The following is an 11,027-nucleotide window of genomic DNA, read 5'->3' as shown; positions in this document are numbered from 1 at the left end:
ATACATATAAATCACAAGCATATACATATACAGTAAGAAAATTACAACGCTAATTACATTGCGTTGGCACTCGTCGAGTGAATACCACTCCAAAACCGGAGAGGGCGCCCCAACGCCTGATTTCCTCTTTTTTTTTTTCCCTCTCTCCCTCCCGGCCCTTCTGCCGCTTTCCTCTCCAATGCTCCGCCGGAAAACGGAAGCGCGCGGGCGCTCGCGGGCCTGGGGAGAAAAGAAGCAGCAGCAGCGGGCGCGCATGCGCGGAGGGCCGGCCCGGGGAGGCACGTGAAGGTCGCTCGCCCGCTCCATTCAGCCGCCGGCTCTGCCCTCCCGCCGGGCCCGGCATGGACCCGTCGTCCGTCGCGGGGGACCTGGGCGCGGCCGTGAACGACCCGCAGGTGCAGCACTTCATCGAGGTGGAGACGCAGAAGCAGCGCTTCCAGCAGCTCGTGCACCAGATGACGGAGCTGTGCTGGGTAGGGCCGGCGGGACTCCCCGCCACTCGAGGGGGGGGGCAGGGGCGGGAGAACCCCCCCCTAGCACGGCGAGTCCTCAACCTACGGCCGGAAGGGAGCCCCAGGACTTGTTACCTGGCTAAGTGAGAAATTACGCCCCCCTTTTTGCACGGCTTTGCCTGCCGCGGGCCAGCGCTGCGGCGCTTAAATTGGCTCACGCGCTGGTTAAGCGAAAGTGGGTCGGTTTCCCCCCTCCCTCCCGGGAGTTCGCTGGTCGGAAGGTCGCAAAAGGGGATCACGTGACCCACCCACCCACCCCGGGTTTGGGGGGGGGGAAACCCCCGCGATCCTGCCACCATCCTGAACGGGAGTCGGCTGTCGAGCGTCCGAACCGTCAATCACGCGACCGCAGGGAGGCTGCAACGGTCTTGAGTACAGCAAAGGTGTCGTAAGTCGGCTGTTTGCTCTGCCGTTGCAACTTCGGCCACGAAAGAGAACCGTTGTGAGTCGAGGACTACCTGTAGCCCCTCCCTCCCCTGGGGGACACACTGCTGTCAGTTGATCTGCCCCCCCCCCGGTTGGGTCAGGGGAAGTTAAGAATGGGGGCGCTGGGGCCATCGGTGCCATTCTTTGCAGCAGCCTTCCCTACCCCCGAGGCTCGCTGGCCGTTCAGGGGTAATAATCCCACCCACCCCACCCCCCCCCCCCCCCCCGGTGTGGGGTGCACCAGTTTTGAACAGGCTGGAATAGAGCCTCCAGGATCAGGAGCATTCTCCTAGGAGTGGAGTTTTAGCTGCTGCTGGCAATCGCAGGATGCTTCTATGGGGAGAAAAGCTGTTGGCTGTGTGCCAAGCAGGCTTGTGGGCGGCATCTAGGAATTGGAGAGGCTGCACGGAGTGGCATTCTTTGGCGTGGTACCTTGGGAGCTCTTGGGGTGCCGGTAGGTAGGGCATTGCCATTTGGCCTTTTTATGTCTTGCGTGTCTGTCCGTGTTTTTCTTTGGAAGGCTCGAAGCAGCTTAGCGGGGGTTTTCCCCTAATTGGAATCACGCCACGGCCCTGTTAAGAAGGACCGCTTAGGCTGAGCCAGGGGTTCGGGGTCATCCCATGAGTGGCGTGATCTAGTGGCTCTCCTTTGGATCTGTGCCTGCCACCGCGTCACGCTTTTACAAGCACCGTGTCGGTGTCAGCGATCCCCACTGCAGGTAGTCCTCGACTTAACAGCCCAAAAATTTCTGTGGTTAAGCGAGACATTGGTTAAGCGAGCTTTGGCCCCTTTTACGGCCTTTCTTGTCACAGTTGTTAAGTGAATCGCTGCAGTTCTTAAATTAGTCACACCGTTGTTAAATGAACCTGGCTTCCCCATTGGCTTGGCTTGTCAGACGGTGGCAAAAGGGGATTGCGTCTCTCTCTCTCACACACACTCACACACACGGGACACTGCAAAATGTCATAAATAGGAGCCAGTTGGCAAGCTTCTGAATTTTGATCATGCGACTGGGGAGGCTGCAAAGGTCGTAAGTGTGAAAAAAAAGGCATTGGTCACTTTTTTTCCAGTGGCTAAGTTCCGTTGTAACTTGGAACAGTCACTAAGTGAACTGTTGTAAGTCGAGGACTGCCTGTATTGAAATCCACTCTTCCCATTTCTGCTTCTCTAAGCAAAATAAGGGAACTTCCATGCAACAATGTCTTCCAATCTGCTTGTTTGCCAGATTGATGCCTGGCTTCTGCGCTTAAGCTGGCTAAGCACCTCATCTTTGTACAAAACCAACATTTGTGACAAATGTTGCCAATTGTGCACGTTGTAAGTTTTTTTGTGGGCGGGTGGGTGGATACGAGCCTGAACAAGAAGGTTTGCAGCCCTTCGGATAGGCAGAAAAACAAAGTCAGACCCATCAGATTTACGTCTTTGCTCATTGTAGGTCTGAAGCCTGAAAGCGCGGGTGCCCTGCCTCTTGAATGATTTCTCTTTTGTAACCCTCAAACAGGAAAAATGCATGGACAAACCTGGCCCCAAGCTGGACAGCCGAGCTGAGACCTGCTTTGTGAACTGTGTCGAGCGTTTCATTGACACCAGTCAGTTTATTCTTAATCGGCTGGAGCAGACGCAGAAGTCCAAGTCGCCCTTTTCCGAAAGTCTCTCTGACTGAGCGGAAGCGCTCGCTTGGTGCTGCTTCCTTCATTTCAAAAGGAGAACGCTGCTTTGAATGGAAGAGGAAGAGGAGAAAAAATAAAAACACACACCGAAGAAAGGATTCCTAACAATGATAAGCTGTGAGGGAGCTTGGCCCCCACGTCTGAGATGGACATCAGGGCGTCCTGGTCACCTAGTTTAGTTCTGGTGTTAAATGCCCACTGGGTGAACATTAATAACCATGCGACATCACACATCTGCTATTTAACCCGGACTTCTGCTGCCCTAGGTTTTAATTTTTCCCCCCTCTGGATAATGGGAGCTTCATAACAGAATGTTGCCTTGACTATCTTTACCCAGCAGTAAGGTGGGGAAAACACACCCCTTCGAAACTTGAAAATGTTCTTTGTGAGATAAGGGGACTGGGAGGCCTCAGATGCTAACGCAGCTCCAGGGAAAAAGTAGGGGTGCAAACGTGCCTTGAAAAGGGCAGGCACTGCCCTTTCAAACGATCCAACTGTCACTTGTTTGAACTTGCAGCCGAGTTAACCTTTGTAAACCGCGGGTGGGTGGATCTTGCCGTTGGGACAGAGGAGCACGGGGTTAGTTTGTAAAAGGGTGCCAGAAGAGATCCGTTGTCTTTAATGAGGTGTTTTGTCAAACCTACCTCAGCACAGTAGAAAGAAACACCCCAGACGTGTGGCTGTTGAGTGGGGTTGCCGTTCCTGTGGTCCAGCGTGTCTTGCCAAGTACTAAAATCAGTCTCGACTTTCTACATTGAATTCCTTGCCTCCTGATCAGTGGAATAAACATCAATTGGATGCATTTTAAACTTTTCTGAGTTGGGTTCATTCCTTCCAGTTCGCCAAAGTTCTGATGTAAAGGGAATGCTTTTAGTAGAAGTTGCACGTTCCAGACTAACCTTCCTAAAAGTGGGGGTCTCAAAGTGAGTGTGATTAAATTCTGGACTCGGCATCGTTCTGAGAACGAGTCCTGGTTCTTTTTAGAACTAGAATGCTCTGCTCTTCATGTTCTCATTTTACATGCAAGTCATATCTTGCCATTGACCTATTGCCGGTCAATTCGTAAAGCAGGCAGTCTTTCTTACCAAAAAATCGTGAAATGTTGATTTCATTGAGAACGGCCAAGTCACTGGATGTGAGGCAAAGAATTTTTGGGGACGTGAATGTAAATAGGAGAAGTTTCTTGTCAAGTTTCTGCTATAAATTATTTCACTAGCTTAGAAATCTGTGTAAGTGTTCCAGATTCCAACACAGATTGCTGTGTTGGTCTGCCGTTGACTGATCAGGAGAAAAACAGGCTAAAAGAAAACATTTCTCTTGCAACCGAATCTTCGGTATCCTAAAGCCTGACACATGCTAAATGTTTCTTGTGGGGCAATCTCGACAATTTTATGAATTACCTCCACCGAGCTTGTTAATTATGACTTTTTTTTCCTCTTTTCCATGCTCTTTATTTACGGCTGTCCTAGTCAAAAAGCAGAAAATTATGGAGGGGGAAAAAAATCCCACTTTCCAAAAGTTCATAAATACCACCACTACTTTTACTAACCTTCCAAGTTTTTTTAGAAAGGAGATCTTGGAATATGGGAGTGGGGTTTTTCCCCCCACTTGGAGCGTGGTTAACTCCTTGGCTGATTGATAGAAGACCCTCAGTCTTTGCCTGGCTATCATATTGTAGCTCCGAAAATTGACATAGTATAAACATATCGAAGCTGTTTTCTAGGAACAACTAAGAAAACTTTCAAAGGTAAATTTTACATGCAAGTCATACCTTGCCGTTGACCTATTGCCGGTCAATTCGTAAAGCGGGCAGTCCTTACCAGAAACCGTGAAATGTTGATTTCATTGAGAATGGCCAAGTCATTGGATGCGAGGCAAAGAAATTTTGGGGACATGAATGTAAATAGGAGAAGTTTCTGTCAAGTCTCTGCTATATGATGGGATGGAGCTGAGCTAAGTAAAAATGGAAAAAGGTGGAAACTTGGCGGTAGCCTTTATTATCACAGATGAGAAACTCAGCACTGGTATCCCTCACTTTTGGACTAAGGGTTTCACTCTCTAGTCTGAAGTCCTAAATCCTCGGTTTTCCTAAATCCTTGAACGTAAGTCTGCACAAAGTCATTTTTCTATACTTAAATAGCCAATCGCCCACCCTTCGTTGCCGCTGCTAGAAAAGAAAAGAGAAGCTGATCTAGGAATTCACTCGAATGATTGATTGCCAACACAAAAAATAGATAGCAGCGCAAGTCCATTTCTAGACGTGAAATAAGGGACTGGTTATTTTCTTTTTTAAGGAAAAAGAAATCGAGCAGCCAAAGACACACATTTGAAAAATATTCTTTAATGCTTTTAAAAGTCACCACTTTTGATATGTATGCTTTCAACAGTGGCTTAATGAGGTCTCAAGGCTATCAAGACGCTCCCAGGTTCCACCCTCTTTCTTGAAGTTGGAAAGAAGAAACTACACCCAATCCCGGAGGCACTGCTTGTTTATCAGCCTGAATCTTAACAGCGCTCCAGCGGATTCATGTATGCTCCCAGTAAAAATACTATTTTTTTTAAGAAAACGGCTCCCAAATAATTCTACATTGCCTGGAAAAAGTTCTTTGGTGAGAAGTGGTAAGAGCTTTAAGGTAAAGGTAAAAGTTCCCCCGCACATGCGTGCTAGTCGTTTCTGACTCTAGGGGCCGGTGCTCATCTCCGTTTCAAAGCCGAAGAGCCAGCGCTTGTCCGAGGACGTCTCCGTGGTCATGTGGCCAGCATGACTAGACGCCAAAGGCGCACGGAACGCTGTTACCTTCCCACCGTGTTGGTCCCTATTTTTCTACTTGCATTGTTACGTGCTTTCGAACTGCTAGGTTGGCAGAAGCTGGGACGAGTAACAGGCGCTCGCTCTGTTACGCGACACTCGGGATTTGACCCGCCAAACTGCCGACCTTCTGATCGACAAGCTCAGCGTCCTAATCCACTCAGCCACCACGTCCCTTAAGTAAGAGCTTTAGAGACTTCCAAAAGAGCCTAATGGTTTTAAATCAACCTTAGCTTTCATAAACTTTGTTGTAACTCTCCTGTTTCTATGACCTCTCTTTCTCTAAGTCCTCTGGATCCAGGAGAGGCTGGTGAAGATACGACTGTTCTTTGTCTCCCTCTCTCCGTGAAGCCACAGGTAGATCTTTCTGTTTGCGTCTCAGGAAGAGAGGCAGTAGATCCACGGTGAAAGGCACGTCTCTGAACGCATGGAGAAGGAAGATGCCCAGGACGATGGTAAGGAAGCCACTTATGGTACCAATGATGTTCATGAGAACCAGATGCTGCCACTCTTTGAACAGAATCGCAGAACAGGTCATAACGGCTGTGGTGAAGAGAACGTAATAGATGGGGGTGACCACAGACGTGTTGAAGATGTCCAAGGCTTTATTCAGGTAGTTGATCTGGATGCTGATGCAGACCACCAAGCTAATGAACAGCATCCATCCCAATGGTTCTTTCCAGGTGGCCTTCCCGGCAAACAGCTCTTTCAGGGCAATGCCCAGGCCTTTGACGCAAGCGACGGAAAGCGAGCCAATGGAGGAACAGATCAGGATGTACACCAAGACGTTCCTCTGCCCGTAGCGAGGTCCAGCCACAAAGATGAGAAGAACCGAGCTGGCCACCACGCAGGTGGCGAACACAATAAATCCTGGAGGAGGAAGGAAAAATAAAGGGATGTTTTGTGTCTCAGATGCTGCTGTTCTTGTCGAAGTTCGAACGGCACTGAAAAAAGGTGACTTGTGAGTGCTTTTCACACTGATGACCGCCGCAGCATCCCCGTGGTCACGTGATCAAAATTCAGACACTTGGCCACTGGCATGTATTTATGACAGTTGCAGCGCCCGGGGTCATGCGACCCTCTTTTGTGACTATCTGACAAGCAAAGTCAATGGGGAATTTAGATTTACTTAACAACCGTGTTACTAGAATAGAGCTGGAAGGGACCCTGGAGGTCTTCTAGTCCAACCCCTTGCTCAAGCAGGAGAACTTACACCAGACATGTCAAACTTGCGACATCGCGCAATGCACTGGAGCTTTTTCGCCACTGCCGGCAATGGGGTGGGCATGGTTTCCCAGTGACGCATCCGGCTCGTGGGCCGGGAGTTTGACACCCCTGACTTACATCATCTTGGACAGGTGATTGTCTAGTCTTTTCTTAAAAATCTCCAATGATGGAGCGCCCATGATTTCTGGGGGTAAGCTGTTCCACTGGTTGATCGTCCTCACTGTCAGGAAGTTTCTCCTTAAATCCAGGTTGCTTCTCTCTTTGATCAGTTTCCAACCATTGTTTCTCGTCCTTCCCTCTGGTGCTCTGGTGCACAAAGTGACCCCCTCTGCCTTGTGGCAGCCCCTTAGATACTGGAACACTGCTTTCATGTCTCCCCTAATTACTAGCTTAGTAATTGCAGTGATTCCCTTAACAAGCATGGCAAGAAGTCATAAAATGGTGCAAACTTTGTGCTTTGCAACAGAACCTTTGGGCTTAATTGTGGCTGTAAGTCAAGACTACCTGCATAGGAACCACGTGTTCTGTACCTGGATCCTTCAGTTTCTCCAACATTGAGTCCAGACTGGCAACCACTTCCTCTTGAGGAGCATGGATCACCATCACAGTAGATCCCAAAATGCAAAGGAGGCACCCGATCTTTCCGTGGATGTTCAGCTGCTCGTTCAGAAAGTAGGAGGCCAAAACCGCACTTTAGAACAAAAGAAAGAAAAGATTAGTTTGCTTGAAGAGAACACTCAGCAGCTACAGAGACGGTCCTGGAAAGTTAAGGAATCGTCTCTTAAGGTGTGTCTGACAACATGAATTTGAGCGCTAGCACTGATGATGTTCCCTAGTTGGGTCGTGAAACGTCTGCAAGAAAACCAGCAAGCTCAGAGAGCACCAAGGACCCCCTGATTTCAACCCTGAGCTACAAATATTCTCTTTTATAGCATGAACTTACCTGACTAAAACGCTAAGGGCTCCTAGAGGAGTAACCAGCGTGGCTGGGGCCAAAGCATAGGCAGCAAAATTCACAGCTTCTCCAATTCCCACTGTAAAATAAAAGCAACTCATCAGAACTGGAAAAAAACACTCCTAAATGATGCAATTCAGTCGTTGCTTGTTCTGAGTTTGACTTGACTCCTTAGTTGCGATCGGAAATGAGACTTTCCCCCCCCCCAGGATACAAAGTGGATTGGCGTCCATTGGGTGGTATAAGGAAGAAATAACGACCTGAAGCAAATCCATGAACTTCCCTTTGTGTCTTTTTTTTTTTCTTATAGGTCGACGATATCCCTAAAATACGATAATATTTAAATGGGATGGTAATCACTTTTGTAGATTTCTTAGCAATCTTTATGAGAGAGGAAGCTGCTCCTTCAAGAACGTCTACATACCACTGGTCCTATAAATTAAAATAGTTAAGGGAAAAGAGACAAGCCTCGAGATGTACTTACTGGATATTAGTCCTCCCCACCATAGCCACTCTCTCAGATATGCATGACCTCCCAGGCCTGGGGGAAAAAAAAGTGATCAGAAACTGAGAAAGTGGCTCACATAAAATGAAAAACTTGTCTGAGAAAAGATTTGACGTTTCTAGAAAGCTAGGCAGTGGACTCCAGTGGCTTTCTTTAAAACCAAGCCAAACAGAACACATTGAGTTTATCTTAAAAAAACTGAATCCAAAAGAGGAGAACACTATCGCGTATCCCTCAAGCAGCAAGCAATCCCAGCCTCCAGATTTAAAACGAAAGGAAATAATGAGTTCCCATTATTACGCAGCATCATAAAACCTATGCCAAAGGAGAACAGGCTGTGTCCCAAAGATGCTTTTTCTAAAGGCAACTGGACTTTGTTTTTTCTTTGAAAACATTTCACTTCTCATCCAAGAAGCTTCTTCAGGCAACGTGCTGTGTCTTTTTTTTTAATGAGCAGATATATCCGTTTTTTTCCAAAACAGATTAATTACTCCTCCTTCAGTCCTGCCCCTAACGTCAGGAATCATACTTTTCCAATTCCTCAGAACAATTTTCTTGACAAACCTTCAGGGCCCAGGAGGACTACAACTCCCAGCAACACCTATATTCTGCTTTTTTTTTTTTAACCTCTCATGTTCATTTGGCTAGCTTACCTGCTCTGACGGCCCCTCGGCTATTCAGCCGCAGAAGTCCTTTCTTCTTGAGGATAAAACTACTTCCAATAAATAGGCTGGAGGTTATAGCCAAGGCCACACCAACGTAGAATTCGTAATGTCCCGTGGACGTCCCCATCTGGATTGTTTTGAAGGAAAAAAGCAGGAGGAGAGAAATCAGAGTTAAGGCTATCCAAGAAATGCTGCCTTAGATCTTCTGGAGTGGGATTGTGCAAGTTCCTGAAACTGACTCATTAATTAATCATCCACCCTCCTCCTACCTCTACGTGAAAGTATGCTGCGAGATGAGAACACTCTATTTCCTAATAGTTTGGGTGTGTAGCCGTTTTGTGAAATGAGCTGATTTAGATCTATTGGGTGAAAGTAGCCACTTGGGTTTCTACCATGTAATTTAAGGCAGGGTGTGTCAATTTCCCAGCATCATCAGTGCTGGGGAGTGTGGGGTTTTCTCCCTGTTTATACACTTGCTAGTATTGATGTTTTCCCCTTGGCAGTTCCTTGGTTGGGCTCTTCTTTTCTCCCTGTTGTCTGGTGTTTAATCCCTGCTTAACTGGGTGTGTCAGCTCTTTTCCTTTCCTCCTCAGCTTTTTCATTGTCTCTCTTGAATAGTGTGCAAAGGTGGTTGAGCTCCATGGGTCTGTTGATAGCCCATTTGGCTGAGTGCCAGGCTCATCTCCAGAAGTCAGGGGTGCTCCCTCAAGAGGAGGCTGGAGGGCCATGTATCCAGACTGATGGGAGGGTCTCCTGCTCTGGGGGCAGGGGGCTAGACTAGAAGACCTCTACGGTCCCTCCCAGCCCTATTACTCAATGTTCTAAGGACTCCACGTTAGGAATACTTTTACAAGGTTGAACCAACATTGGACTTTTTAAGGCCTCTCTCTCAGCCTGGGCATAGCGTTACCTCCCCGGGATTCCTTGCCCGGGCACGATGGGTGTTGTAGTCCAAAGGAAAGCTCCGGGGGAAGACCCGGTCTGGTCCGTTTCGCCCACCTGCTTCCCTTCCAACATTGCCAGACTCGCCCCATCCTACCTGCGCCCCCCTCCCTCCATAGAGATCCAGCCCCCCACCCCACCCACCCAGAGTTACTGCCTCCCCATACATGACGAGCAGGACCCTGCATTTGACAGAGAATTTCAACTGGAAGGATTTTTTCAGCAATCAAAAAATGGTGCATTGTTTAAGCGGCACTGCTAAATATTCATTATAGGTAGCTATTTCATGAACAACCGCAACACCAACTTTTCTTTCAATTTCTGCCCACTAAAGTTTGCAAGAGTGAATGCAGCCAAATATCTTGTGCCGACCCATGTGTGCATGTTCAGTTTCTGACTAGTGAAGTCATTACAAGTACTACAATCTAGACCAAAATAAGATAGTTCTTATTAGACTGCCAAAGGGGCTTCCCATGAATAGATATTTGGAGTACATATTCACTAATGCCTTTGTGAAGAAAATAAGGAAAATTGAAATTAGATTGTTGGACCCAGATTGTTGGGGGCAATTAAGCTGACTTTGTAATAATGCCGCTTGGGGGGCCCCCAAAAGCCCTAATAAGCAGGCATATACATAGAATGAAGGCTATTGCTAAGCACATTGGTTTGTGCTTCTTAGATTGTAAGCCGCCCTGAGTCTTCGGAGAAGGGCGGGATATAAATGGGATTAAAATAAAAATAAAATAAAATAAAAATATTGCTAAGCACATTGATTTGTGCTTCTTAGATTGTAAGCCGCCCTGAGTCTTCGGAGAAGGGCGGGATATAAATGGGATTAAAATTAAAAATTAACCATAAGCCAACCATTACATTAATTGCTTTTTTTAAAAAAAAAAATCAGGGCAAAATTCCTAAGTCGAACGATTTTTACTGTGTACTCCCCAAAGTGATCAGTAATCCCAAGTCAGAAGGACAGAATTCGAGAGCACGGAAAAGCGTATTTCATAATTTGCAGCATGTAAGATGAAATTTGACATTTGGGGGAATGCTAAATCAGTTTTTCCATCTCGATAAAAAAGCAACTACTCTTGACACTAATTGAAAAGTTTCATTTTGTCTGCCAAAAACGATCACCCTCACCCAACCCCGGGCTCATTCCCTCCCCACCGTCCCCTCCAACTCACCCCAGACCTAGAGGACCCCTCCCCAAAAGAGAGGGAGAGCCGAGCGAGGCGGGCAACTCCGGCGCTCCCGATCCGGACGGCAGAAGGAAAGTTGGACAGCGCCGATGGAGGAGCCGGGCAGCGGCGAGCATG

At 47.6% G+C, this 11,027-nt stretch overlaps 2 protein-coding genes across 3 annotated transcripts; one reads left to right on the top strand and one right to left on the bottom strand.

Moving 5' to 3' along the window:
• Positions 1-235: 235 nt before the first annotated feature.
• Positions 236-3,417, top strand: TIMM8A (translocase of inner mitochondrial membrane 8A). Its single transcript, XM_081336366.1, has 2 exons — positions 236-473; positions 2,440-3,417. Exons 1-2 carry the CDS (start codon positions 342-344, stop codon positions 2,599-2,601), a joined length of 294 nt encoding a protein of 97 aa, XP_081192492.1. The 5' UTR covers positions 236-341; the 3' UTR covers positions 2,602-3,417.
• Positions 3,418-4,986: 1,569 nt separating this feature from the next.
• LOC308673005 (magnesium transporter NIPA2-like) lies at positions 4,987-10,979 on the bottom strand. Of its 2 annotated transcripts, none has more exons than XM_081336365.1 (6): positions 10,896-10,979; positions 8,758-8,896; positions 8,084-8,140; positions 7,588-7,678; positions 7,175-7,335; positions 4,987-6,287 (listed from the first exon to the last, which is right to left on the bottom strand). In XM_081336365.1, exons 2-6 carry the CDS (start codon positions 8,894-8,896, stop codon positions 5,683-5,685), a joined length of 1,053 nt encoding a protein of 350 aa, XP_081192491.1. In that variant the 5' UTR covers positions 10,896-10,979; the 3' UTR covers positions 4,987-5,682. The 2 variants fall into 2 exon arrangements, with proteins under 2 accessions (XP_081192491.1, XP_081192490.1); XM_081336364.1 differs by lacking the exon at positions 10,896-10,979 and adding an exon at positions 9,680-9,789.
• Between the last annotated feature and the right edge of the window lie 48 nt (positions 10,980-11,027).

The sequence above is a fragment of the Vipera berus genome (genome assembly GCF_964194415.1).
Source record: "Vipera berus genome assembly, chromosome: 11".
In the NCBI taxonomy this organism is placed as follows: Eukaryota; Metazoa; Chordata; class Lepidosauria; order Squamata; family Viperidae; genus Vipera; species Vipera berus.
The sequence above is the reverse complement of the archived record's forward strand: the minus strand, read 5'-3'. Positions and strand labels throughout refer to the sequence as shown.

Bases quoted from the DNA above. Each gene is read 5' to 3' on its own strand.
- TIMM8A (XM_081336366.1), top strand. From the start codon at position 342: ATGGACCCGTCGTCCGTCGCGGGGGACCTGGGCGCGGCCGTGAACGAC. The intron at 474-2,439 runs GTAGGGCCGGCG...ACCCTCAAACAG, and splicing joins AGATGACGGAGCTGTGCTGG to GAAAAATGCATGGACAAACC.
- LOC308673005 (XM_081336365.1), bottom strand. From the start codon at position 8,896: ATGGGGACGTCCACGGGACATTACGAATTCTACGTTGGTGTGGCCTTG. The intron at 8,141-8,757 runs GTAAGCTAGCCA...TTTTTCCCCCAG, and splicing joins CCGAGGGGCCGTCAGAGCAG to GCCTGGGAGGTCATGCATAT. The intron at 7,336-7,587 runs GTAAGTTCATGC...TTTGTTCTAAAG, and splicing joins GCCCTTAGCGTTTTAGTCAG to TGCGGTTTTGGCCTCCTACT.